At 33.5% G+C, this 26,559-nt stretch overlaps 1 protein-coding gene across 3 annotated transcripts; it reads left to right on the forward strand.

Annotated features, from left to right (window-relative positions):
* The first annotated feature begins 14,981 nt into the window (after positions 1 to 14,981).
* Positions 14,982 to 22,388, forward strand: LOC107624899 (uncharacterized). Of its 3 annotated transcripts, XM_021115523.2 has the most exons (9): positions 14,982 to 15,229; positions 16,962 to 17,079; positions 17,585 to 19,162; positions 19,421 to 19,585; positions 19,684 to 19,738; positions 20,458 to 20,606; positions 21,078 to 21,164; positions 21,307 to 21,435; positions 21,971 to 22,388. In XM_021115523.2, the coding sequence occupies exons 2-9, from the start codon at positions 17,011 to 17,013 to the stop codon at positions 22,061 to 22,063; spliced, it is 2,325 nt and encodes a 774-aa protein (XP_020971182.1). In that variant the 5' UTR covers positions 14,982 to 15,229; positions 16,962 to 17,010; the 3' UTR covers positions 22,064 to 22,388. The 3 variants fall into 3 exon arrangements, with proteins under 3 accessions (XP_020971182.1, XP_016182874.1, XP_088361321.1); XM_016327388.3 differs by having other exon boundaries at positions 17,585 to 19,585; XM_088505195.1 differs by having other exon boundaries at positions 14,997 to 15,229; positions 16,972 to 17,079; positions 17,585 to 19,585.
* The last annotated feature ends 4,171 nt before the right edge of the window (positions 22,389 to 26,559 follow it).

Raw genomic sequence — 26,559 nt, forward strand, 5'->3', positions numbered from 1 at the left:
CTCAACTCGCACCCTACCCGACCCGCACAAGAACCCTACCCGCTGCGGATCGAGTTGGCAACCCTACCCGATTGGATGGGGTCGGATTGGATATCCACGGATAAGATACATATTGCCACCCCTAGACGAGTGAGCTTACCAATCAACCAGGTCAAGTTAGTTGGTTTTCTTTCTATTTACTTAAATGATTATTTCACCAAATTTGCAAAATATTGGAAGAGGGAATCAAATTTTGGCCCACTTATTTTCCATCTACCACATGTGAAATTAAGAGAGAGATTTTTTGGGCCAATGTTGAATTCCCAGATTGGAGTGTTGTTTGTTGTTTGTACTAAGTTGGACAATGATAGTAGAGTTGTTAATGACTTAATGGAGAGGGAGACAAAGTTTAAGGTACATGATTTAGAAGAAGACTTGTTTCTGCTCTCTGTTGTATTTGGTTTCATTTTAATTTGGAATTGAATCTCTTTGGCTGCCCGTTTAATAGTACTATCTCAGCATGTGCAATTTAAAAATGTTTTATACAATTTAAATAAGTTTTTTTTTATCTTCATAAAATATTTGTTTTTTTTTTTTTTTTGTAAAATTTAAAAATGATGTTTTAGACTCATTTGAGTTTTTAGTTAAATATTGAAGTAACAAGTTAAATGACGGTATGTCACATTTTATCACATTAGTATTTTTCTACCATATTACTTCTTAATGAAACAAACTAAGGAGAGAACTAAAATTTTGTACCAAAGAACTAAGGAGAGAACTTTTAAATTGTATTGAAAAAAAAATAATAGAAAAAATTATAGAAAGTAATTAAAACAAAAAATGAATATTTTGTACCGAAGAAACTTATTTAAGCTTACTTGTTTTAACTTCATTTTGATATTGGTGTTAAATTTTTTTTCCACATTTAATTATATATTATCAGAAAAAATGCTATAACAATAGACCATAAGGACACTTATAATAAAATAATAATTTCTTTTTTAAAAAAAGATTAACACTAAATCAATACTAATCCTATATATGGTATGCGGGCCTTTACCTTACCATTTTTATTCATTAATCATTATTTTTCTTTTATCTATACTTAGTAATCTTTGGCCCATATATTTCTCCACTAATCTCTCCCCCCCAACTCTCCTTAGTCATATCCGAATCCTAGACCCAAAAAAGGAAAAAAGTCATGGCCAAATCCAAGCTAAGGATTAAGGTTCTATCTCTTTACATCCATTCATTCTTATATAAAGGTTTGGAAAAATTTTAAGTTTACCGGAAAATACTGGTGTTCCAGTTGTTTTAACAGTTGATTTTAATTAATATATATTATATATATTTTTTATAATTCAGATCAACGGTTAAAACAACTGGAACACCGATGGTCCCAGTACACTTAAAATTCTTCCTAAAGATTCACCTTTGTTGTCCCCAATAATAATAATAATAATAAATTTCACCTTTTATTAATTCAATTGATGTCCCAAATATATGTAAAAAATCAGTTATTAAATTAAATATTTATATAAAATATATATTAAAAATAAATAAAATAATATAATACACAAATATATAATAATTAATTTAGTAATTTTTTTTTATGTATATATAGTATCTTTTAGAAAAATATGATATTGATAAAATAATATTTAAACAGTAAAGAAAATAATTCTAAATATTTTTATTAATGATTATAATATGTATACACTAAAATCAGTCACCATTATAAAATATATATTAAAATATAAATATACATTGAAAATAAATTAAATTATATATATATATTATTAACTAATTTTAACGATTAATTTTAGTATATAAATAGTATTTTTGTTTTATCAATTATATACATTTTAGAAGTGAATTGAAAGAAACCATACTTATAAAGAAGGTAAAGATGTGAGTTCTGTTGTTACCCAAAAAAGGGGCACAAAACTTTGGACGAGGCATGTGTGAAAGGATAGTGAAGTGGCAGATTCCAGAAGCAACACATGAGAGTGCTCCCATGAATTAAGAAACACAATTTAAAAACGTTGGAAGTGGCCTTTCCTTGTTTGTCCTCGTTGGTTGTCATGGCCATTACCTACTACTGTTGTCTCTTCAGACTCTGTCTCCCCTGCTTTTGTGGGGGGTCCTTCTGCCATATCTCATAAACTAATTAATGACTTTATCAAATTGAAATTTGAAAAGAGTCTGTATTGTGTAACAAAAATAAATATTAAGAATTATTTTGTATATTTTTAAATTTGAGAGTCTAAAATGTCCAATAATAAAAATTTCAACAACTGATTTAAGAAATTACTAATTTTTTATTAAACAATTTAGTAATAAGACACCACACCACACTCGCGAATTTTTGGTATTGACAATTTATTATGAAGGGTTTCTTTTGAAAGAAATTTAAAATCACCAAACTAGGGTGTTTTGTTATGCATTTTTATTTTCTATTTTTTTCAGTGTAATAATGAAAAAAAATAAAATTTTATTATTTTTAATTTTTTTTTACAAAATTCAAAAAAACTAAAAATAAAAAAAATAAAAATATAAACTAAATGCACTTTAAATTTTTTATTTATGGTCTTTTTAAAAATAAATGGTATGATTTTTATTTAAAATTGTGGTGTCAATTGTGTAAATTTTACACTTTTATTTATGAAAGAGAGCCTCAAACTCTAGACCTCTATATGAAGAGGGAAGATAAATATTGTTTGAGTTACAGTTCATCAGCGATTTTCTTTTTTTTTTTTTTATTTGGCTATATTAGAAGAGGTTCGAATTCAAAATCTCTATAAATTAAGGATAAATGTCTTATGAAAATCTCTCAACTTAATAGGTTAAGAATGAATCTATCGTGGCTAACTAATAATTACTGTATGTACAAGGTGAGATTCAAGCTTTCAGACACTTATTTAAAGAGACTAATGAACTAATTATTAGACTAATGCAAGTTAGTTTATTTCTTTGTTTTTTTTTTTTTTTTAGAGATTTCTTTATTCTTTAAGTATTAAAAGGTTTAGGTAGTGTTACAGCAATGGCCCAAAGTCATCAACCAAGAATTGTTTTGGGCCAACACAGTCTTTACATAGAGAAATTTGACATTGGTCCAATTAAAGGAGCCCAATTTATCGGGCTTTTAGTTGACTAAATGGGTCAAGTAGTGACTCATAATTCAAACCCATTTGGGACACAAATATGCAATTAGTTCACTTTGCACGAGACTCCCTGCTTAGTGCTTAGATAAACTGTTTTTTTAGTTTCTAACTAGTGTACGGGATAATATATAAAATTATATAAAAAAATTTAGGGTTAAGTTCAATTTTGGTCCCTAATATAGGGGTTAAAAATTTGTTTCGTCCCCAACTTTTTTTCTGCTAACAAATGGTCCCCAAAGTTTCAGTTTGTTTTAAAATCGTCCAAAGGACGAAAATACCCTTCCCTCCCCTCTTCTTCCTCAACACCCATCTTTTTCCTCAACATTAACCAGAAACCAGAAGCAGATGCACAAACCCAGAAGAACAACAATGGATCTAAGCAGCATCAAAATTCCAAATTCAAGCCAAATCAGAACTCAGAACTCAGAAAAATTATCATCATCAAAACTCAGAACTTATAAAAAATCATCATCTGAACTCAAACAAACAACAATAAAAACAGCAAGAAATAGAAGAACAACAATAATAGAAGAACAACAACCCAGAACTCAAAATCATCGTCATCTTCAAAACTCAGAACCCAAAATCAGAAAAACGAAAACCCATAACTTAAAACTCAATGGATAATGGAATCAAAAGAACAACAACACAGAAACTAGATTGATAATCATAAGCATGCAGAAGCAGCAGAACCAGAAGAAACCACAAGAAACCAGAAACCAGCGAGGAGCAGCGACCCCGACGGCCGAGCGAAGAGCGGCGGCGTCCGTGAAGACCGGTGGCAGCGGCGAGGACCCTTCCCCTTCCCCCTCTTCTTCCCTCCCCCCTCTTCTCCCTTCGCGTTCCCTTCCCCCTTTCCCCGAGGAGCAGAGCGGCGGCGGCAGCGGCAGCGAAGAGCGGCAGCGGTAATGAAGACCGGTGGCGGCGGCGAGGAGAGAAGAAGGAGGAGGAGGAGGAGGAGGAGGAGGAGGAGGAGGAGGAGGAGGAGGAGGAGGTGGTGGTGGTGGTGCGGTGGTGCGGCGGTCCCCCTTCCCTCCCCCCTCCTCCCTTTTTCTCGCGCCCCCTTGCTTTCTTTCTCTCCCCACCCCTCTTCTCGTATCCCTTTCTTTCTTTTTTTTTATTTATTTTATATTTATTTTATTTTATAGTTTTTTTAACGAGGGATAATTTGGTAATAAAAAAAATTGGTAAAAATGACGATTTTAAAACAAACTGAAACTTTGGAGACCATTTTATAGCAAAAAAAAAGTTGGGGACGAAACAAATTTTCGACCCCTATGTTAGGGACCAAAATTGAACTTATCCCAAAAATTTATTAAAAAATTAAATAAATATATATAATTATTATTATAAATATTTTATAAAATTATAATTAAAATTAAATTTTTTAGAATTTTAATATTAAAATATTAAAAATAATTAGTATTTATTTTAATTAATTTAAATTTTTTGAGTGATCATCTCACTCATTTATTTAAACAACTATTAGGAGTTAGAATCTCGCTATGTATGTGTAGCAATTCATTGGCTAGCAGCAAACTCTTAATCAATTGAGCATCAATATGTGGTTAGATTTGATAGGAATACCCGAATACGCAGGTACCCGACCCGTCCATACCCAATTGGGAAGGGTAATAACTTGACCTGAGTCGGAGCATATTTTACTCATGACAGGGTATTGTCGGGTTTAGGATGTACCCGCCCCGGATATATACATATAAACACTTTTTAGGAATTAAGATTTGTCTCACATCACAGATTCAGTTATTCATAACTTCAGTCCATACTCTATAGCCATGTAAGAAAAACCCAGTCATCCTCACCCAGAGTCTTCTTCTCGGCTTCTTTACAAAAAACCTCATAGCTCCCGTCATCGTCATTACTGAGCCCAACGCCGCCTACCCCTTCACAGCTCTCATCTTCCTTCACAGCTCATGTCGCCATCACTGCTTATCCCGTTACCGTTGTTGTTGAGCCTGTCGCCAACTTTCTCCTGCCGAGTCTCTTTTCTCTAGGTAAATTTCTCTCTCTCTCTCTCTCTCTCTCTCTCTCTCTCTCTCTCTCTCTCTCTCTCTCTCTCTCTCTCTCTGAGTCTATTAAGTTCTTCTCTTCTTCTTCCACAGACTCATCACTTACTCACCGTCGTTATGAGCCCGAGTGTTGCCGTTGCAGTTTCAGTTTCATCTGAGTCTGTCACCGAATAAAATAAAATTTTTATTCAAGTTGGACCAGTTAAAAACAGGCATGCATGAGATCATTTTTGCATGTAATTTCTGAATTTTCTCATCCAAACTTGATCTATATGGTTGAGTGTTTTAGTATGGCGATCATCATGGTTTCGTTGCGACACTAAAGGGATAAAAGTTGCGGTAATTTCATAACTAATATATGAGACAGACCAGATTATTAAAGTAATCAGGAAAATAACATTCAGATGTGCGCATAAAATTTATAAGATGTGATTATCTTAAGAAAATATATATGTATGGCCCAAGTGAAAGATTGTTAGGAAATTATTATTTCTTAATATATTTATGGACAATACATATATTAGTTATAATCGCAAATTAAGTAGTTTCACATTAAATGACTTATATAATGGTGATCTCATTTATTGTCATAAATGTTGAATTAAATAAGTCATTATTACTTTTGATTTGGATAAATGAGATTAAAACCATATATATTATTTTATTTAAATTTTAGGGTTTAATGAATATCACACTCAAATATAAATAATGACTTCAGGATTTTAGTCTCCAACACATCAAACTCGTCTTCGTAGCTCTTTTCCCACAGTAAAATTGTGATTCAGCTCTATCAGAGATACAAAAAGTTTTGGTTGACGAAGATCAAAGAACCACAAGAGCCGAGCTCTCTGATCTCAATCATTCTCTCAAATGAAGGAATGCTTCCGCGCTCTCAGTTATATTTCTTAATGATTTAACATGGATGATCTTGAGGTTGAGAAATCCTAAAATTTTTTGATAAAATAGAATTTTTATTCAATCAAATGATGATAAATAATTTTATTGAATTAAATTATATTAATGTGATTAGTGGATAATAAAGAATATTAAAAAAATAAATAAATAATATTTTAAAATTATAGAAATATTAAATTGTCATTTCAATTTATTTTTTTAATCAACGCAATAAATATCTTGAATTAATTAAATTTTTACAAAAAATTATATACCTAAAATTATTTCATTTCTTTAAAAATCTTTTGAACATACAATGGTTTAACGAGAGGTTAACTATTGAGAATTGAATATAATATTTTAAAATTCGTATTTTCAATAAAAAGATGTACTTAGTTCCATCCATCCTAAACAATTCTATATTCACTATTACTTATCCATCTAAATAATTCTAACACTGATAAAATATTATTTTTAGATGTAAAAAATTTAAAATATATTTATTCTATTTTAAAAATTAATATTCATATTTAACTTAGGATTTCGATAAATATGGCAAAAAAATTACATTTTTTAGTTTAAAAAGTAAAATATCTATAAATATATTTTTGTGCTTTAGCTTTAGATTTTTCAAAAAAATTTGGCAAGTTAATGAAATTAAATCATATTTCTATAACATATATAAGAATGTATATTACACATAAATAAAAAATGTTAGGTGTAATAGAACAAATATATAAATTAAAGTAAAATTTAGAAAAATAAAAATCAATAAAATATTGAAAGAAAGAAAAATATAAATAGAAGAAAAATAAAATTATTAGACAAAAGAGAAATAATTTAATAAATTTTATGTGTATATAAAAGAGGAATAAAAAGAAGACATACAGTACCTTGTTTAATTTAGCAAAATTTATGAAAATAAACACATAGAATAAGAGAATAAAAAATAATAAAAAACTAAATATCTGAATTAATATAAAAAAATAAAAATAATAAAATAATAATAATCCATCATAATCTTAATATTTTAATATAATTAATTAATAAAAATATAATTAATCTACCATAATCTTAATCTAATCTTTTAATATAATTAATTCTAATTAAATAATCAAATAAATTAAATATATGTCTAATCTAATCGTTTAAAGAAATAATAAATTTTCTATCATTAGACGTGTATATATATATATATATATATATATATAAACGTCATTATAAAATGAAATTAGTATTATTAATGACATATAAATATTAAAATTGTATTAATACATTAATTGAAATATATAATTAGAATAAAAAATTGTAAGAATTAAAATAATAAAAATTTATTAATTTTAATTAGTTAAATTAGCATAAAATAAGAAAGAGATGATTAATCAGATTAAATAAATTAAAAAAGATTACCAAGCAAAGTAAATGTCACAATAATTATATTACTAATTGAAAAAAATCAATTCAATTTATTCAAATTTTTATTTAAAATAGACAATTAAAAATCACTAATGAATAAAAATAATTAAGATATAATGAAAAATAATTTTGGTAGTATAAATAATTAAATTAAATTATCATATACAATTTTTACTTTTTATCTTATTATAATTTAAGTTACCATTAATGATAAAAAATTATTTTTAAATAGCCCCAATTTTTATTTAACAACATAATTAAAGCACAATTCATAATTTTTTATTTTGTGATTAATCAATATTTTTTAATTTTTTTGGTTAAGACTTCTATATTTTATGATTGATAAAAATTTTCTACAAAATAAAATTTTTTGATGAATTATTACAATCATAATTAATTAAGAAAATTAAGAAAAATTATAAAAAAATTAAATAAAAGATAAAAAATAGAGTAAAAGTTTATTTTGAAACTTAAAATTTGTCAATTGTGCTAGAAATTCTAAAATTTGCATCTTATTATATAATCAATTTTGTTACTCACTTCAATTTTATTATCCATTTGTATCCAAAAAAGTATATAATGTCACACTTATTTTAAAAAAGATGAAACTCTTCAAATACACGGTATAATGTATAATTTAAGAATAATAAGATAAAAAATATTTAGAATTTTATAATAGTATTTAAAATTTTCAATGACGATAATACAAAGAGTTTAAATCTACTAAATGAATTCTAGATCTCAATTCAATAGTTATCCTTTGCACATATTATTTAAATTTAAATTTTAAAATTTAATTTGTATCTTCTTTTTTTTCTCCTAATATAAATTATTTTTGACAAAAAATAAGGAAAAAAATCTATTAGACCAAAAAAAATTCTATCAAAGAATTATTATAAAAAAAATTATAATTAGAGAAGAAAATAATAAAAGTATTAATAATAATAAAGAAAAAGAAATGAAGCTCATATTAAAGAATATTAAAAAAGAAATAATAAAGTTCATATTAATAATAATAATGCTGAGAAATGATATTGCTACTTTAGGCTTCTAGCCTCCGCCTTTGGCCATGATCTTTTTCCTTTCTTTGCTTTTTTATTTAAATTATCAAGTCATCAAAAAAATAAAGAACAATTCAAGAAAATGAAAACGGTAAGATCAATAGTAACTATACAAATCAAAACACATAGAAGAAAAATAAACTATTATATGATAGAATTAACATGAGTATATTTCATCGTTAAATAAATAAAGTTAACACAAAACAAAATTATACGTAAAGAGAAAAAAAGAGTTAAAATATCCAAAGTGATAAAAAGATTATTTTTACAATTTTATATATATATATATATATATATATATATATAAAAGACTATAAAACAATGAACTTTTAACTAAATTAAATTGTATTTATTATTATTATTATTATTAGAAAGGGTAAAAGAGAGCAGTAGAGAAAATATGTATGTATATTCAAGTTGTGTTGAATGATATAATATAGAAGGGTATTTATAGGTGCTAAGAAAATCGACATTAATAAAGACGTAATATCATATAATAAATATTCAGATATGTTAAATAATGCTAATTGATTCTAATTATACTCTAACATCTCCCCCTCAAACTCAAGTAACAACTTGAGTTTGAAACTTATTTGAAACAACTAAATAAAAAAATGCATAAACTGATAGAACGGGTGCAGACGGAATTGCCTGAAGAAAGCACAGGCAGAACTGTCGGAATGAAACGCAGACGGAACTGCCGGAAGGAAGCGCATACGAAACTACCGGAAGAAAACACAGACGGAACTGTCAGAAGAGAACGCAAACGGAACTACCGCAAGAGTGGCCAACTGCTGAAAAGATGGCGAACTGTCGAAAAACTGTTGAAAAGTGATAAAGTGCGAAGAGATGACAAACTATTGGAAGGTGACAAAAAACATATGGTTTCTCCATGAGAATAAATAAGTAGTGGATGAGCTAATCAGTAAAGTAAGAAAAGTATCAAAGCATTGACAAAAGAGAAGGAAAAAAATAGTACGGAAGAAAAGTATGAAAAGTACGGTGATTTTATCAGAAGAAAATCAATTTATCCTACTCAAGGAGGATACCATGACTCTGATACCATGTTAGAAAGGGGAGAGGGAGCAATAGGAAAAAGGTTTGTGAGTATTCAAGTTGTATAGAATGATATAATATATAAGGGTATTTATAGGTTATAAGAGAATCGAAATAATAAAGACGTAATATCCTATCACACAAACTTTATCACTAAGGGCAAAAATACGAGATTTTTATAATAGAATAGATATCTAGCCAATTTTTTATTTTAAATATTTTATTTTTATTTCAAATGTTTTATTATATTTTATTTTAGTTATTTAGTTAAAATTAAATTTTTTAAAAAATATATTTTTATTCCATTATATATTTATCTAAATAACAGCATAATTATAGTGGTTGTAATCAAAGTAGACAAAATCGCGCTTTTACTCGTAGAAACGGACGATTTTATGCTTCTGCTCCATCTTTCCGTTGCGTTTCTACTATCTGTGTTGGTAGAGTGGCAATCGCGCAGAAATGCCGGAAAAAAGCACAGACTCACTGGAAGCGCGAATTTTTCGATGACCCATGTCTCATGAAGAAAACTGGTCCATAACCTCAGTTTTGCGCATCCAAATGGAACCCAACTCGAACTCAAACTCGAACCCGAAGCCGAGCCCAAGTCTAAATCTGTGTTTAAGAAAGATTGGAACCCTAGGTTCCCCTCTCCCTCTCTCTTCCCTTTTGCATCTGAAGCCTTTATCTTCTTCTCAATTTCAAAATTGAAGTATGGGTGCTAGTTGTGGTGGGTGGTGTGGCAACTCTTTACGTCTCTCATTCTATTCCTCTTCTCCTCTTGTCATTACTAGAGTAGCATAGGTGTAGCTTGGTCACACTGCTACTCTCTTTCTGTCACTCAAGCACCACGGGTGGTTTGGTCATGCTGCTGTAGTTCTCTTCTTCTCTCTTGAATTGCTAAATGTCGCTAACTACTTCACCGTTAGCCACTTCCTCGTTATTCCTTTTGTTTTGTTTGTGTTGATTTTATTTTGTTTGTGTTGGCTTTGTTGTGTTTAAATGAGTTTTATTAATTTTGTTTTTTATTTTCTTTTCTTAGTTATTAAACTGTTTTGCTAGCCTATAACCATTAGCATATAATATACATATGATTATGCTCTGTAATTTTTTTAATTTACTCTATTATGTTCTATTTTATTTTGTTCTAAAATGATTGAATTATTAATTTTTTTGTTGTTGTGGTTTTTTGGATATGTAATCTAATATGTTGGTAGGATATAAATTTTCATTGGAATCACATGGCAAGAAAAACGTTGAATACCATTGGATTTACCATTATTCTGGAGTTGACGGTATAAACATCGTCAAAAAACTGTTTATCGGCAGATTTTTTCATCTGACGCTAATTACCAGCAATTTTTCATTAGTATTTTCAATGGATTTGTTGAGACTAGGTTGATAATTACTGTACGTAACTTTGGCGCCATTTCATGTGTTTAGGCGCCAAGTTACCATCGGATAAATTCTATGGTAATGTTTTTTTATTTTTTTTTTTTGGCACAGTTAAACTCTTCTTAACAAAATTGTTAGCAGAAATAAAAAATTATCAGAAATTAACAAATTATTTTATTAAAAATAAATGGTCTAAATACAATAAAATGTCACAGAAATAGAATACAATGAAGTAGATAAATAAAAAAATAATACCCTAACCCCTACTAGGGTTGGCAATTGGTAGGGTAGGGTAGAGTTTGAAGCCAACCATAATCCTATTCGCGAGTTGAGATTTTTATATAAACTCAATCTTACCCTACCTGCGAGTTGAGAATATCCTAACCCTAACCCTACCCGTTCTTAACCAGCGGGTACCCAACCCTACACGCGGGTTACAAAAAAGATGCAACATTATTATATAACATAATGATAATTTAAAATAGAACTGAGTTTTATGTAAAAAAAAAATTATTAAATTATCAATTAATGATCTTCTTTTAGTGGCTAAGGATCCTTTGCATTTAGTGAGAGGTCTTTGGTTCAACATCCACTTGAAATATATTTTTATATAAGTATATAACATATACATATATAGGGTGCGGGTTGGTCGGGTAGGGTTGAGACTTAACCCGTGCCCTACCCGACCGGGTAGGGTCGGGTTGGGTACTTGCGAGTAGGGTGAATGTTGCCACCCCTAAACCCTACAGATCCCGGTAATCGTCGTCGTTGTTGTCATCATGGTCCCCCTGCTGAGGTGGCGAAGTAGGTGCTGATGTCGGTGCCCCACTAATAGTGTTGCTGCTGGAACCAGCAGTGCCGCTGCCTCCAACGCCCCTGGCTCCAGCGCGCATCTGCTGGTTGTACGCCTCCATCTACTCTTGCAACCAATCTAGCTGCTCCAGCTTACTCGTCAGGTCCGAGTTGAAGGCAACGACTCCTCCCACGCGTGCAAGAAGGTCGTTGTATCTTTGCTCAGAGCCTCAGACTGCTCCACTTGCTGGTGAAGTTCCTTTGTCAGCTTCTGCACCTCCTCTCTCAAGTCGACAACTTTTTGGGATCGGCAGGGCTGGTGGTAGAGGCAGAGGTAGAGGAAGCCGCCAACGCAGAGGAGCGGAGCCACTGGCGAAGAACGACCCCAACCCGAAGCGGCAATTCTTGTAGGGTTTAAAGGCGGTCTCGCGCCAAACCCTATTAGGATCTACCACTGAGGTCTCGAAGTCGGCTTCGTCGTTCCCACTAGATGGCTGATATTGCTGGGTCACGGCCTCCAACCTCTGTGTGTAATCCTCCTGTGTCATACACGTCATGATTAGGATAACAGTTAATTGACTTTAAACAAAAAAAATTTAAAACTTAGAATTGATTTAAACTCACATAATGGGCCGCAAATCGCTCGTCAGCAAATCTCTGCTTGTTGCCCTTCAAAGTATGGGTATACTTGAAAGTCTCCGCTAGTGTCGCCTCATGGTCCAACGACTTAGACTACAAATTAATATATCAACCAATAAAATAAATGAACAAATTAACTAACTAATCCAGGTAACTATTAAAAAATCAAACAATGACAAAATTCTTACCAGTCTGCTCTTCGTCTTCATCAAGGTTGCTGACTCACCCGTATACTTCGACGACTTAGGCGAAGCCCTGTTAGCGACATTCATAAGATGGTAATGCTTGAACCCCTCATCATTGTTAAAATAGGCCTCCAGTTCCTTCTTGATGGATGGACAGATCCACAACGTTAGGTGGTCGTGCCCCTTACGAACGTTACTCATCATCTGCTGAAGTCGTTTAGCGGCCCGGTGGTCGCAGATCTTCCTGATCATAAGATTATTGTATGCATCCCATATTAATTTCAACTGCACAAAGTGATTTAACAACATTAGTTAGTTGGAATAAAATACAGTTCAAATACAGTTAATTAATTCAACATTATTGGGTTCTTACCGCCCACTTCTGAAACCGTCGATCTCTAGTTTCAGCCAGAATCTGCGTGTAGGTCGGCTACGGATGGTCGTACATCGACTTAATGATCTCGGAGATCTCTTGTGTGCAAGCATTACTATCAGAGAAATGACCAAACATTAACAAACACATAGAAACGCATAAATTTAAGATTAAAAAATTGTATGTACTCACGCCTGCATGCCATCGGGCCAAATTCTCACCCGGATGATGGGCGGTGGTAGAGGGGCATCTTACTGGGGCACTGGAGGAATCACCCACCTTGGGCTTTGTCATTGGATCTACAGGGGGGCGTAGTAGAAGGAGACACGTAGTTCGGGTTTAGGACCATGATGAGATGAACTGTTGGTTTGCTAAACCTGCCTGTGACGTCACAGGGGTCGACAGGGCAGTCGAGGTAAAGGGCGAGGACTGAACAGTCGCAGGAGATTTGGTGGAAACTCTCTCTCTACCACGACCACGAGACCCACTCGGTCTACCTCTGCTACCTGTCGTCATGTTTGGAAAATGAATGTATTATTAACACTAATCAGCACATGTTAACTACATGAATCATTCAACAAAACTCCCAAAAAAATTAGATATAACCTCTCCTAAAGTTGGACATATAATAATCATTACGATTCTCACAAATCTAATCAATCTCAACCCACAGTATCAATCAAAACACAATTAAATTCACCACATTTCCAACAGAGCATATTAACTTGTTTTCGTACTAGAATTCATACTATATATAATATTATACATATAATATTACAATGTCAAATACAACAATTTATTTAGTTCAATTAAAATTAATAATTAGTGACATGATGCCACCAAATATCATTAAGTAGTGTTCACCACTACAGGAATCTAGACTTAATTTCGTCTATGAATATTAAGCATTGAGTACATATATATTATGCCTACTATTATTAAAGTTATTTAATAAACTTTGATACATAAACTTTGAATTTAGTTTGGACGGTGAATCTGAATTTTTTGTTTAATTTTCCTGTTTTTGGATTATGAATTTTTTATTGCTAAATATTTGATTAGAAGACTTTGTTAAAAATTTTAAGGTTCTGAAAATCGGTTTAAATCGGCCGATCGAACCGTAAACCAACAAGAAAAGCGATTTCGACAAAAGGGATAACTGCATGTTTCAAAAATCGTTATTGGACCGTTGAACTGGCTGGAAACTGCCCGGTTGAATCAAACTTGAACTTAGTTAGTTTTCAAATTTTGGATTAAAAGTCACAAAACAACGCCGTTTTGTTCATTAATTAAAAAGAAAAAAAAGGAAAATGGTATCCAATGCAAGCAACATAATTTCAATCTCGAACCTTAATCCCCTTCCTCAGTTCCTTAAGTACTATAAGACAGCAGAATCTCAATCTCAATCTCGAACGTAGGCTCGCAGTAGAGAAGGAGCCTCCATCTCGTTAAAGAACGTCCAACCACCACCGCCATCACGATCTCCACTGCCACTGTCCGCACTGCGCTATCGTCATCGCAACGCGTCTATTCTCCACGTTTTCTCGTCTGTTTTGAGCTTCTGCCGCCTCTGTATCGTCGTGCTTCCGCCGCTGTGCTCCCTCTCCGTCGCTTGTTCAAGCTTTAGACCTCCAGCCTATTGTTATCACCACGCTTCGGCCTCTATTTTGACCGAGCTTCTATTGCGGTATCGCCGTGCTTCCACTGTTGTTCAACCCTCATCTGAGCTCCCTCTCCGTCGCGTGTTCGAGGCTTCGAGCTCCACGAGTTTCAAAATGTGGGAAGCAATGTTATGAAAACCAGATAGACCAGCTGGTTCGACCGGGTTAATTGGGAACCGCTCCTTTAGATGGTCTGGTTAATGTCTAAAACCGTCTTGCAAAAAACTAGTAGAAAACCGATCGAATCGATGGTTAACCGTTGAACCAACTGAACCGGTCCGGTTTTTAGGTTCCCGGTTTTGATTTTTAAAAAAGTAAAAAACAAATCAGAAAGACGCCCAAAACCCCACCCATCCCTCTATCTCTCTCTCTCAAACCCAACCCTAAACCTTCTTGGAACGCAGCCACCATCCCTCTTCAAAGTCATCGCCGAACTCTTCTCCTCCGGTAGAGGGTGCTGTCGCCGCCGGCGGGGACAGACCGTCTTCGAGCGCTCTCTCTCTCTCTCTCTCCCGCTCAACGTCCCTCTTCGAGCTCTCTCTCGCCGTCGCTGCTTCTTCGCTCCTCGCCGTGGGTCGTCGACGGTAAGTTCCTCGTCCTCGCCTCTGGTCTCTGTTCGTCCTTGTCCTCGTCCCTAACCCTCTGGCCTCGTCCTCGCCTTTGGCCTTTGTTTGTCCCCAACCCCAACCTCTCTGAGTCCCTGTTCTTTTAATTTGGTTCAATTTCAATCGCATTCATAACTTATTTTTTTGAAAAAAAAAAAAAGTTAATTAGTATCTGTAAGAGTATTATCATTGTTTTGATCATTGTTATAAATGTTTGGAAAAACTGGAAAAGCATTGTTGTGATCAACAATATAGTTAAGAACTTAAGATCATTGTTAAGCATTATTTGGGAAAACTGGAAAAGCCAAAAAGCATTGTTTTGATTTGTATACATAGGATTACTTACTGTTTGCATGTTAATTACAACATAGCAGCTGATGAGAAAAGAAAAATCTGTTTAAGTTTGTCATTTTGGAAAATAGCTACACTCTTGGTTCTACTGTAGCAGGTTATGCTCGGAAATAATAACTTTTCATTCTTCAATAAAACTATGTACAACAATTACGATGGATATTGATAGTTCTGGATTGATTCTTCACCAATTTGATATGATCTTTTAAGTATACAATTTATCTAGTTCCCTCTAAAAATTGGTATAAACATGATAAATTGTATTGAAGAGGAATGCAAATAATGATCAACAATCACAAGTCAGTGTTGGCCAACAATCACAATTTTTATGTTGAATTGTGAAATTTTGAATTTTAAAGAAAATTTATATTGTATTTTTAATAATTTATTTTATATTTAATTAAACTGGTTTGACCACGGTTAGATCTTTAAACCATTGAACCAGTCAGTCGACCAGTTCACTGACAGGTTCGGTTCTCGCAACTTTGGTGTGAAGTGATTTCTTTCCTTGTTCTTGTTCTTTCTTTTATTTGGGTTGCTGCCAGTTCTTTGTTGCTGTTGTTTCTTGGTTTTAGTTGTTTTAAATGTTGTTGTGGTGCTGATCTCATATCTGAGTTCATGTTATTATTATTGTTAACTTGGTAATTTGTAAAATTGTTATTAAGGTGCTGTTCTTTGACTCTATCTTTGTTAGGTTGTTGTAATTTTGCCCAATTGTTAATTTGAATAATTATTTTGATCTTAGTTTATGTTTTTGATCTTGTTAATTTGATAATTTGTTAAATTGTTATTGAGGTGCTATTCTTTGACCCTGTGATTGTTAGGTTGTCGTATTTTTGCCCAATTATTAATTTGAATAATTATTCTGATCTGAGTTTATGTTTTTGATTTTGTTAATTTGATAATTGTTGTTGTGGTGCTGTTTTTGATTTTGTAATTGTTAATTTGTATAATTGTTGTGACTTGCTTTTCATTATTCTTGTCATTGGACTACTGTTTTTGCGGATTTTTATAATTGATGACAAACTTTGATGTTGGCATTTTATATTTAGTTTTTTTTTTTGTTATTTGACTTTTGAATTTATATTTGGATAAGATTATAACATTGTGATTGATATAGTATTTTTAATTTGAATGACATTTTAAGGTTTATATTAGACTATAATTATGTTTTAGTGTGTTTATTTATATTTTATTTATTATTTTATTATAAAATGGTTATTTTGGTTGAACCACGAACAATCGGTTGAACCAATAAACCAGTGAACCAGTAGCTAGAGCGGTTCAATGACCGGTTCGGTTTTCAGAACCTTGGAAATTTTTTGTGATTCTGAATCCTTTGTCACTGATGGCATGTTAGAATATAAAAGACGACGATAGACGGTGTCAGTGGTGCCACCGCCGCTGCCATGGGTGCTCTTGCCACTCTCTCATCTTGGACTTCCGAGGACAACCTTCTCCTCAAGAACGCCGTTGAGGTTCTCTCTCTCTCTCTCTCTCTCTCTCTCTCTCTCCAATTCACTCTTAGCTTTCGATTTCAACCTCCATTCCTAATCTTTTGTTGCCTTTGCATCTGCGTATTTGTTTAATTTACTGTCTATCTAATGTGCTTTAGCGCCTTTTCTGATGAATAGTAGTTGTACTGCTAGGTAAAGTTGGTGCCTATGGTAAAATCCACAAACGTGTGTCTTAGAGGGTTCTTAGGTTGGGATCAATGAGTTATATTCATTGCATATTCATACTATTTATCATATTAAATGTGTATTATTTGAGGTCTTGGGGATAGTAGACACTCATATCATGGGGAAAATGTTTTAGTCCTTACATATTGAAGAGTGGATCTGTTTGTGGATGATTCTGAATGTCGTGGTTTATGTATGTCAAGGGGCAATTGCTCTGAATTGGATAGATGTTTGTTCTTGCCGTCTGGTTTGAGTTTTGAAGGGGGACTCCATGTTTAGTCTTTGACTTGTCTATCTGCAGGCTGGTGCTTCTTTAGAGTCACTAGCAAAAGGTGTGGTGCAGTTTTCTCGAAGATATAGTTTCAAAGAAATACGCGATAGATGGTATTCTATCCTCTATGATCCTATTATTTCTGCGGAAGCATCTGCAAGCATGACAGACTTCGAGATTTCTACTTCACCTCTCCCATCGAAGTTCATCAAGTTTGGAAATTCAAGAGAACGCAAAATTGATTCTGCAAAGAGAAAAGCTGAAAGTGTACGGACTTCCTATTATGCTATGCGGAAAAGAATCCGCAGTGACATGTTTAATTCCATGGACTTAGGTTTCCTTGTTGATCCTGAAAATGACAATTATGGTGCAAATGGAAATGAGAGTTTACCTGAAAACTGTGTGGCCGAAGGTGAAATGTCCAATCATTTTGGTTTCCATGGTTCACATACTGATCCTGCTCAGTATTCTTTTCCTGAAAATATGATGAATGGTGGTGCTACATCGAATGGAGTTACTGCCCATGCATATTACACCGGAGCTAAGGATCCAGTTCAAGACAATATCCCTGCTGAGCAACAAGATGTACTTAGAGAAGAACCTCAATTTCTTCGAGATGATGTTTCCAATGGAGCTGCAGAACCTCAATTTCTTCGGGATGATGTTTCCAATGGAGTTGCAGAGGAGATGGGTGTTCCAGAAGAACTAGCCATTGATAGCTTCATTGGTGACGATAATTTAGAGACCCCATTTGATCAGATCAACAGTGATCCTGGAAACCTGTGTTCTGAGTTTGATGGAAATGATGTATTTGATTCATCTGAAATAGAATGTGGTACATCATTTAATAGCTTACATTTGTCTCCACTCCCGGAAATGCCAGTGTGGAAAACACATGCGAGCATTCAAGAACCTGAAATGCCATGTGATGATTTTAAGGATTCTATTGCTTGTGGGGAGGCTTACCTAACAGAACTGTCCAATTCTCTCTTGAACTTCACTAATGAGGAAGAACTCTATCTGATGGATGTTGATGGAAAAGATGGGATTGATAAGTCTTATTATGAGGGTCTGAGTTCACTTCTACTGAGTTCTCCTAATGATGTTAGCCAAGATCAGATGCCTGAAAAGGCTGAGGCAGAGTCTTCAGTGGCATCACAACCAAAAGTTTCAAATCTGTCAGTTTCATGTCAGGCAAAAGTAGATGATAACAATAGATCACAGTCTAGCAATGCTCAAACAGTTCAGAAATCAGATAACCAAGTATCATCTTCTGTCTCTGTTAAAGATCCTCGTTTTCCTGAACTAACTAATGGAGTTGTATTCTGTGCACTAAACACTGAAGAACCAGAAGTTCCATGCAATGTTGATGTTTTCCTACTACCCTTGGATGTGCCTCCTTCAACATCTCCCTATTCATCTGAATGGATGTATACAGAATCCAATAAGCCAATGTCATCATGTGTTCAGGATTCTGGATTTAGTAACCATAAAGCTCTTGAAACAAGTAGAATGACAAAGGTAGAACAGAAAAAACCTGCAGAGTTTCGTGGATCTTCTCAGGTGATGGGATCTCCTCCCCTTCCAGGACCTGTTGGTAACTCTAAGGTAAAGTGTGAATTTCCGAATGCTCATGCATCACATACAGCATCCAGGAGTGCTATGTCTGTTTCTGGTGGGTTAGGTGGAAATAAAGCTAGCACAACCAATGCTATCATGCATGCAAATCCAAAGGACACACCTATCAATGTAGGCTTGACACATTGTCTAAATAGTCGTGTGACAAACTCTTTTAGTGAGAAACCAACCCTTGGGTCTAATGGCTTCAGAAATCATCCTTATTCTGATGGCTCTGGCATGAAACAGGGAAAAAACTTAGCCTTGCCAAAAGATCGTCATTTACAACATGCTGATGCGGGGTCTTCAGATGTTCCCAAGTCTCAGCTGGTGGCAATTCCTCCAACTTTAGATGAAGAGCAATATATGGAGAGTGATGATGACGTTCCTTGTTATTCTGATATAGAGGCAATGGTAAGGCGTGTAGTGCAGACCTTTCAATCAACAGTAACCTTAACCTTGTTTCATAATTGTAGCTATTTTCTGAGTTATTCCTTCATTTCCTTCTACAGATACTTGATATGGATCTGGATCCAGATGATCAGGATTTGTTTTATAACGAAGAAGGTATTACAAAGAAATTACTTTTGTCATTGCTTCTTGCATGATGCTATTTGACATCTTTTATATTTTGTTTATTTGGAGTACAGATAATTAACTAATGTCCCAACTAAATAACATTTATGTTTTGTGGTGCTTGCCTTATTCTGCCTCATGCCACAGAAGCATGGCTCAGTTATTTGGGATAGTCTCATAAACACTCATTTTGCATCCTTATGGTTGCCTATTTTTTATTTAACTAATGTCTTATTATAGTACAGTGATAAATGTGATGGACCCTTGGGCAGGTGATACTTTTTAGTAGTATTTTTTCCTTTTGAAGAAGCTGTAAAATTTGATGCTTCCCCCTAATGAGTTCCAGTTCACTAGTGACATTTTAGAAACATGCTAGTAGTTATGCGGCATATGAGTGAGCTCTTGTGCATTATGGACCAGACTTCATGTGATGATGTTTGATGCATGACCACGAGTTCTGCGCTTCTGCTAGTAGTTTACATAATTTCTGGAACTTGTGCAATATGTGTGCCTTTGTATGAATATGTTTTCGTTGATCAGCAGATATTCAGTAAATATTCTGTTTTTAAACTCTCCAAGTAGTAGTTTGTTTACATTATTTATCCTATACATCTAAGATAAATAGTTGGATATTATTCCGTTTTTGTTGATTTCATTGTCTATTTTCTTTTATAATAATTTAACAATATTATATTCTGATTGCAATATAGTATCAACATATCAACATGAGGAAACTAAGCGGACTATCATAAGGTTGGAACAGGGTGCTCATTCCTCTATGCAGAGAGCCATTGCTTTACATGAAGCAATAGCCATTTTATATGGTCGCTATTCAAAGCATTATATTAAGAAAGCTGAGGTATTTTATTGCCTAAACTCTTCACTTGACTTGCCGTCTGAGTGTGGTTTTTAGTTTTGGGTATATCCATGTGTTGAATTTATTTCCAGTATAAGAACCGAGACACACAACATATATGTCTATGAACAGATATTTACTTGCTTTATTCTGATTTTGTTTCTGGTTTGAGACAGTGATTTGATTGTAAATTTGGAGTGAACTGTGGTGAAGGTATAATAATTAAAGAATAGTTGGACAGATCTGTTCTGTGCCGTTCAGTGAAATCCATTTCTATGTTTGTGTGCGTTTTAATCTTTGAGCCTTTAAATGTCTAAGCTGTGATGTTTTTTTTTTTGGGAAGTAAGACCCACCAAATGATGCGAGGAAAGTAACTAAATTGCTATTCTCTAGGATTTATCTTTCCATAGAACAACAATCAAATTAAAGTGCCAACAGATAATGCTTTTAGTGATATCTCAGTTTCTCCTGCAGGTTTTACTTGGACGGGCAACAGAAGGTGTTTCTGTAGATATTGACTTGGGCAAAGGAGGTTATGCAAATAAAATATCTCGACGCCAGGTTAGTCATATTTACCAAATTTGACTTGGTTCATGATGCAACAATGATTTCGGTGCTTTCATATATTGTTACTCCCCCCCAAACAAAACAAAGTTTGACCCGTCGACATATAAATGATGTTTCTTCCTTTGCTAACTTTCAGGCAGTTATAAAGCTGCACAATGATGGATCTTTCTACATTAAAAACTTTGGCAAGACTTCAATATTGGTGAATAACAAAGAAGTGCAGACTGGTCAGTCTCAAAGACTACACTCCAATTGTTTGATTGAGGTATGATTCTATAGCCCGTATTTCAGAACCTCATATCCTCTTTGAAAAAGTTTTCCTGCATGCATGTACACATGCTCTTAGTATTTGTGCATATGGATAAAAGTTTTTAACTAGTTCTCAACCATGTGTTGTCGACAATCAAAATGAGTCTCAGAATTTGATTGCAGAGTTAATAGGTGCTGGATGGTCTGCAAATTCCTTTTTTTTTGTTTCTAGTTGTTGGTGGAATTAAGTGTCATAGAATCTTTGTGCTACCAATATCCCTTAGTAGGAATATAAGAACACAGTTTTTGTTATGAGAATGAGCATGTTACTGTTTGCTCATTTCAATTCCATCCCTGCTTTCTTCGAGTTTACAAAATAATCAAATATACGTAACTCACTACCACTAGTTTCTAAGTTGAGGGAGGTGGAGGCGGTTGGAATTATAAGATGCCCTTTGGGTTAGTTATGTAAATAGGAATCAAGTCTTAGTTAAATTGCTACAGTTGTCTCGAAATGTTTGAAATAAAATACAATTGGTTTTATTTTGCAGTTGAGGGGGATGCCATTCATATTCGAGACAAATCCTAGTCGTGTGAAGCAGTATCTGGATCAGCATATTACAGACAATTCACAAACCTTGTAGTGTCAAATGTAAATGTTAGTAAGAGATCCACTAGAACAGAAAGTGCTTATTTTTATTGCACTTTCTGAATTTTGGTAAAGAAACGTTGATGCTGTATGTCAATGGTTTTGATGCTATAATGGTGTTTCCATGGGAATGGGAATGGGCTTCTGTAGTTCAGTGCTCTCCTTCCCCCATGTTTCTCTGCTGACGTAAGTAGATAGTTATCTTAGCAACATTTTTGTATTATGTCAAATTTAACCCCCCTAACCTGAAAATGCTTGTTCACTCGCTAATGCTGAATCTGAAGCTCATTACTACCTTGCGTATTTCAAGGTAACGACACATTCTTTCCTTGAAACAGCATTCTTAATCTATTATTGTGGGTTAAAATCTTCTCAAAATCCACGAGTCCATGTTATAAAACTAGGCTTTTGAATTCTGTGTTCACAAAAATTCGTATGAGTGATATTTAAATTAAAAAAAGCCAATTTGTCAAAGTATCAGACAGTTTGTGGCCTGGTCAAAGGACGCTGTGCTGTATTCTTCCGTCCACCTCGCTGTGCTGTAAGTCAATTGCCATTTTATATGGTCGCCATTCAAAGCATTATATTAAGAAAGCTGAGGTATTTTATTGCCTAAACTCTTCACTTGACTTGCCGTCTGAGTGTGTTTTTTAGTTTTGGGTATATTGATGGATTGAATTTATTCCAGTATAAGAACTGAGACACACAACATATATTTAGTTGCTTTATTCTGATTTTGTTTCTGGTTTGAGACTGATTTGATTGTAAATTATGGAGTGAATTGTCGTGAAGGTATAATAATAATTAAAGAATAGTTGGACAGATCTGCTTAATCTCTTATCAAAAGACGAGCACTGTACTCTATTTTTAGGGCAGAAAGATGCTAACTCAGTTTGGGGATAATGGAAGGACAATTACCATAAGCTTCCAGAAAGAAGTCAGGGAGGGGATCGCTTATGAATTTCATTCTTTCAAACTACGCGCTAGGCTAAGAGTCCCTCTATTTTTGTCTCTTTTATTAAGAAGGTAAAGTAGTAAATTCATCCTCTATGTTTGGGTGTAATCTCGCTTTGGTCTTTAAGGTTTAAAATGTCTTATTTGAATTCAAAAAAATTTCATTTAACTTCAATGTAGTTTTGTAAGGTCAAAGTTAAATAATTAACGGAATGTCCTACATGACAACAGTACAAGAACAAGATCGATAATCTGGAGAACAAGTACAAGCTTCAGAAATACAAAATCAACCGTGGATGCATCAATACCAATTTTTCTTTTTTTTTCCAAAAGTGTTAATCGTAAAATACAATGGATAACCATTTTACCACAATTCATAAGGGTAAATAGGCAGAGGGGATATGCTTTCATGATCCAAGATGAAATTAAAAAAAAAATACTATGTATATACTAGTCAACTAATAAATAAATTATTATATATTATTTTTATAAATATATGTGATGTTTAATTTATTTTTAATATATTTTATATTTTAATATATATTATATATGAGTGGTGAATATGGTAGTGAATTTTTTTTGTACACATAATATTTTGAATCAAAACTTTAAATTTTATGATTTTGTTATTGGCAATTTATTATAAAGTGCAGGAACTTAATTTTATATATATATATATATATATATATATAAATTTAATTGTAAATTTAATAAAGTTATAAGGCTAACAGAATAATTAAATTTTTTTTAAAAAGTTTAAAAACACTAAATTTGTAAATTTTTTTATTTATGTTTTCTTAAATGTTCTAATTTTTTGTCGGACTTCTGAAAATGGTTTAGTGGAGATCGGATTTTTAATAAATTAGTGGACCTTAATTCAACAAAACTGTGAACTAGTTACAATTAAAAGAACATGGCACACTATCGAAGTGGGTTGGCCAAATGGTCAGCTCACTCTTCTGTTTAAATAAGTGTTGAAGATTTGAATCCTATTTTATATATATAATAACTCATTGGTCAATAACAGACTCTTAAATAAAACTTAGATTCACAGTATATTAATCTTTAACCTATCGAACTAGGAAATACCGTAAAAAAAATGAACATGCACACAAACGTTTTGTTTGTTTTTTTTGGACAGGACACACAAACGTTTTGTATCCTCTTGATAGAAAAACAAACTAGATACTGTTGTCCAAAAAGAAGAAAAAGAAGAAAACATTAAGGTAGTGTTTGTGGAAAGACAGAGACGGAAAGACTGAGACTGAGAGACAAAGACTAAGAGATAGAGATTGAAATAAATTTCAGTATTCTGTTTGGTGCAAAATGGGAGACAAAAATTGAAACAAGAATGAAACTCTAATTTAATTTGCACAAAGGATAAAATTGAAATTAATTAATTGAAATGAGGGTATTTTAGGTATAAAATGTTATTAAATTTTCAATCTCCATCTCTAAAAATTTTAGTCTCCTGTGTCCCCACTTTTTGGAGGTACTGAAATACTGAAATTTTAGAGACAGAGATAGAAATTTTAGTACCAGTCTCTAAACTAACAAACATGATACTGCATTTCAGTCTCAGTTTCTGTCTCAATACCTCAAAACAAATGCTACCTAATAGAATTGCTCCGGTATAAGTGTTCAAAATGTATATTTATTCTTTGACCTGTTTTTTATTTTGGGATCTACATATTTCTCTGTTCTTTAAGCATTAGAAACAGTTTAGGTAGTGTTGCAGCAATGGCCCAAAGTCTTCAGCCCAACACGATTAGAGACATTTGATGTTTGTCCAATTAAAGGAGTCCAATTCATCAGGCTTTCAGGTGACAAAATGAGTAAGTCACTCAAAATTCAAACCGATTGGCACAAGTATGCCAACTAGTTCAACATGCACAAGACTCTACTAGAGTAAAGGCCTTTTTAATTTTTAATAGATTTTTTTTGTGACTAAAAACAAAACAAACAAAAAAAAAAAAGACACTAAAGGGAAGTATGCATATTCTCTGACACAATCTCCATTAATTCTCAGTTAGGAAGCAACCACTCCGTATAGGTTTGGTCTTTCGCACTGCAAGCTTAGCCATGTAGTCAGCGACAACATTTGCAGTCCTCTGGATAAGCGCCAGGCTCATTGTCCATTTTCTATTTCGAAGCTCTTGAATTTTTTCAATGAAATCTGCACTATTACCAGGAGCATCATGAATAATAGCACAATAAGCATCAAGGCAGTCCACTTCACAAATGATTTCATTGAAATCGCAGTTTCAAGCTAAACACATCCCACTCAAAATATCCAGAAACTCACACGGCATTATGGTGTCCACCGGAATAGCATCCGAACACCCCTTGATCCAAGTCTCCGTGCTATCTTGAAGAATGCAACCAAAGCCAGCTCAGTGCTAAGTGAGCAAAATACTAGCATCACAATTCAATTTAATCATAAAGATCAGAGGGGGGTCCAAGAAAGAAATGCAGAGGTCAGATTTAAGGTTCTTCCAACATAAAAAAAAAAACTGACAAAATCCTTAGCTGCTTGTTTAATTAAAAATGTTACCTTCACAGTACTCCAAGAGTCCTCCCTATCGAAAACATCGTTATTACGATCTCGCCAAATCCACCATAACGCTGCTAAGAAGAGGTATTCATGAGAAGAAAAATAGCATCTAATCCAATTAAAAAAGTCCATGTCTAGATCACTTGGCGTTCTACCAATCCCCAACAAGTACCACACCGCTGCGCTTTAATGGAATCCCTAAAGCAATGGAGGATATCTTCCTCTCCCATATTATAACGATGACACATTAATGATCTTGCTAAGCCCCTACGATGCCGAAATCAGTTAGATGGCAAAGCATTATGGATTTCCAACCACATAAGAATCTTAATCTTCTCTGGGATACGAAGATGCCAAAGTTAAAGAAAGTTTGCTTGCGGATCCCAAAAAATCTTCCTCTGAAGGAGCCACTCATATCCGTGTCTGGACAAGTAAACCTTAGTGGCCGAGTGCCTCCAAAACCAACTAGCGTCAATATTGTCATGCCCAGAAGGATGAATATACTCCAACCTAACTTAAAAGTCATCATCAATATGAGTAGTCAAAACACTCCAATCCCAGTGATCTTGCTTCCATACGTCCTCTACCCCCAACGCTATATCTGTGTTATGGATATAAGGGATATGTGCCGCTAGTGTCCCCTCTAGATTCCATGAGCCGAACCAAAAGGATTGAGAAAGAGGGCCAACGTTCCAAATAAACTCCTCCTGCTGCTTGGCCTTAACTTTCATAATATCGCGCCAAACACGCGAGTCATTGCCATTATCCTCGACATCCACAATCAAATCACCAATCACATATTTAGCCTTCAAGATACGGACCCAAAGCTTATGAGGGCAATGAAGAAGCTGCCAAAGAAGCTTTCCAATTAAAAATAGATTCACACAGTGCATATCTCTAACCCCCAAACCACCATACTTAAGGGTAGTAATTACCATAACCCACTTGACCAGATTAAGAATCATCGACTCTGCCTTTCCAAA

This window comes from Arachis ipaensis, chromosome B2 (genome assembly GCF_059453495.1).
Source record: "Arachis ipaensis isolate K30076 ecotype BB chromosome B2, ASM5945349v1, whole genome shotgun sequence".
NCBI lineage: Eukaryota > Viridiplantae > Streptophyta > Magnoliopsida > Fabales > Fabaceae > Arachis > Arachis ipaensis.

Coding starts and splice junctions, on each gene's coding strand:
- LOC107624899 (XM_016327388.3), top strand. CDS start 17,011: ATGGGTGCTCTTGCCACTCTCTCATCTTGGACTTCCGAGGACAACCTT. Junction 19,739..20,457: donor TTTGTTTTATAACGAAGAAG/GTATTACAAAGA, acceptor ATTGCAATATAG/TATCAACATATCAACATGAG. Junction 21,436..21,970: donor ACTCCAATTGTTTGATTGAG/GTATGATTCTAT, acceptor TTTATTTTGCAG/TTGAGGGGGATGCCATTCAT.